A 1,071-nucleotide genomic window follows, 5' to 3' on the forward strand; every position below is an offset into this window, starting at 1 on the left:
TTTTTTTTTTTCGAGACAGGGTTTCTCTGTAGACTCTCTCCAAGTTGCTAGTTCAACTAGCTTTGAACACGCTATAGATTAGGCAGTCCTTAAATTTTTGTTTCTTGGCATTCTGTCCCACTCTCTACTGTCCCTTCTGCTAAGCCACCCTGACCCCTGACTCACCTGGTAATCATGGGGACCACCAAGGAGATGGCTGCTTTCTCTACTTTCCTAGGGAGACAGACATAAAGCACAGAAGTCAGTTTAAGGGAAGGTAGGACAGAGGGGTGCAGGGGTGCCGGGGTGGAGAGAGGAGTGTGGACAGGGCCTTCCCTCCTAAGACTCCTCCAGATATTGCTCCAACATCTCAGGGGTGGGCCGGTGACTGCTCACTCATGCTTACTAATACATCAGCATCTACTAATATCCATTTCTCCAGAACCCACAGAAGTGTGACTAAGTCATCTCCATCTTCCCCTGGCCGGGCTGCTGGACTAAACTGACAGACTAGAAACTCCAATGGGCTGATGTCTGCACTGGGCAGAAAGGGGGTGGCTGCTGGTGCCTGTACCAGGCAGAAGGGGGGTGGCCGCTGGTGACGGCACACATTATGTGGCTATGCTGCTTAGGCACCTCCGGAGTTAGAGATCAGCAGCTCCATTGTCTGTTCCTCGTTCCCACTGAGGACCTGGCCAGAATGTGGGATACCTGCCTTGTTAGTATTACTACCGAAGACTGGTACACGCAAAGTATCTACTCTCAAAAGCTGCCATCCCCCTGCCCTGATGTCCCCTGAGACCTCTGGGACCTCCCTGTTCTCTGCTAAAGTAACATAAAAGGAAGAAAAGGAGAAAAAAATAAAATCATGTAAGTACTTGTAAATACTAGAGAATAGTAGAGGCATTTAAAATAATACACCAGGGCAGGAGAGATGGCTCAGAAGTTAAGAGCATTGCCTGTTCTTCCAAAGGACCTGAGTTCAATTCCCAGCAACCACATGGTGGCTCACAACCATCTGTAATGGGGTCTGGTGCCCTCTTCTGGCCTGCAGGCATACACAGAATAATGTATACATAATAAATAAATAAA

The 1,071-nt window shown here is 48.5% G+C and overlaps 2 protein-coding genes across 3 annotated transcripts in view; both read right to left on the reverse strand.

Moving 5' to 3' along the window:
• The window catches only part of LOC113457658 (zinc finger protein 420-like), a 1,205,902-nt gene that overhangs the window by 591,595 nt on the left and 613,236 nt on the right, over window positions 1-1,071 (reverse strand). The window lies entirely within an intron of this gene.
• The window catches only part of Dmkn (dermokine), a 20,025-nt gene that overhangs the window by 11,695 nt on the left and 7,259 nt on the right, over window positions 1-1,071 (reverse strand). Inside the window, exon 9 of one of the 2 annotated variants that reach the window (XM_013351561.2) lies at window positions 166-213. The exons of the other annotated variant lie outside the window; for it this stretch is intronic. Coding sequence (XP_013207015.1) covers window positions 166-213 — 48 coding nt within the window. The remainder of the gene's footprint in view (window positions 1-165; window positions 214-1,071) is intronic. 2 annotated transcript variants of the gene reach the window in all.

Source organism: Microtus ochrogaster, linkage group LG4 (assembly GCF_000317375.1).
Source record: "Microtus ochrogaster isolate Prairie Vole_2 linkage group LG4, MicOch1.0, whole genome shotgun sequence".
Classification (NCBI taxonomy): domain Eukaryota; kingdom Metazoa; phylum Chordata; class Mammalia; order Rodentia; family Cricetidae; genus Microtus; species Microtus ochrogaster.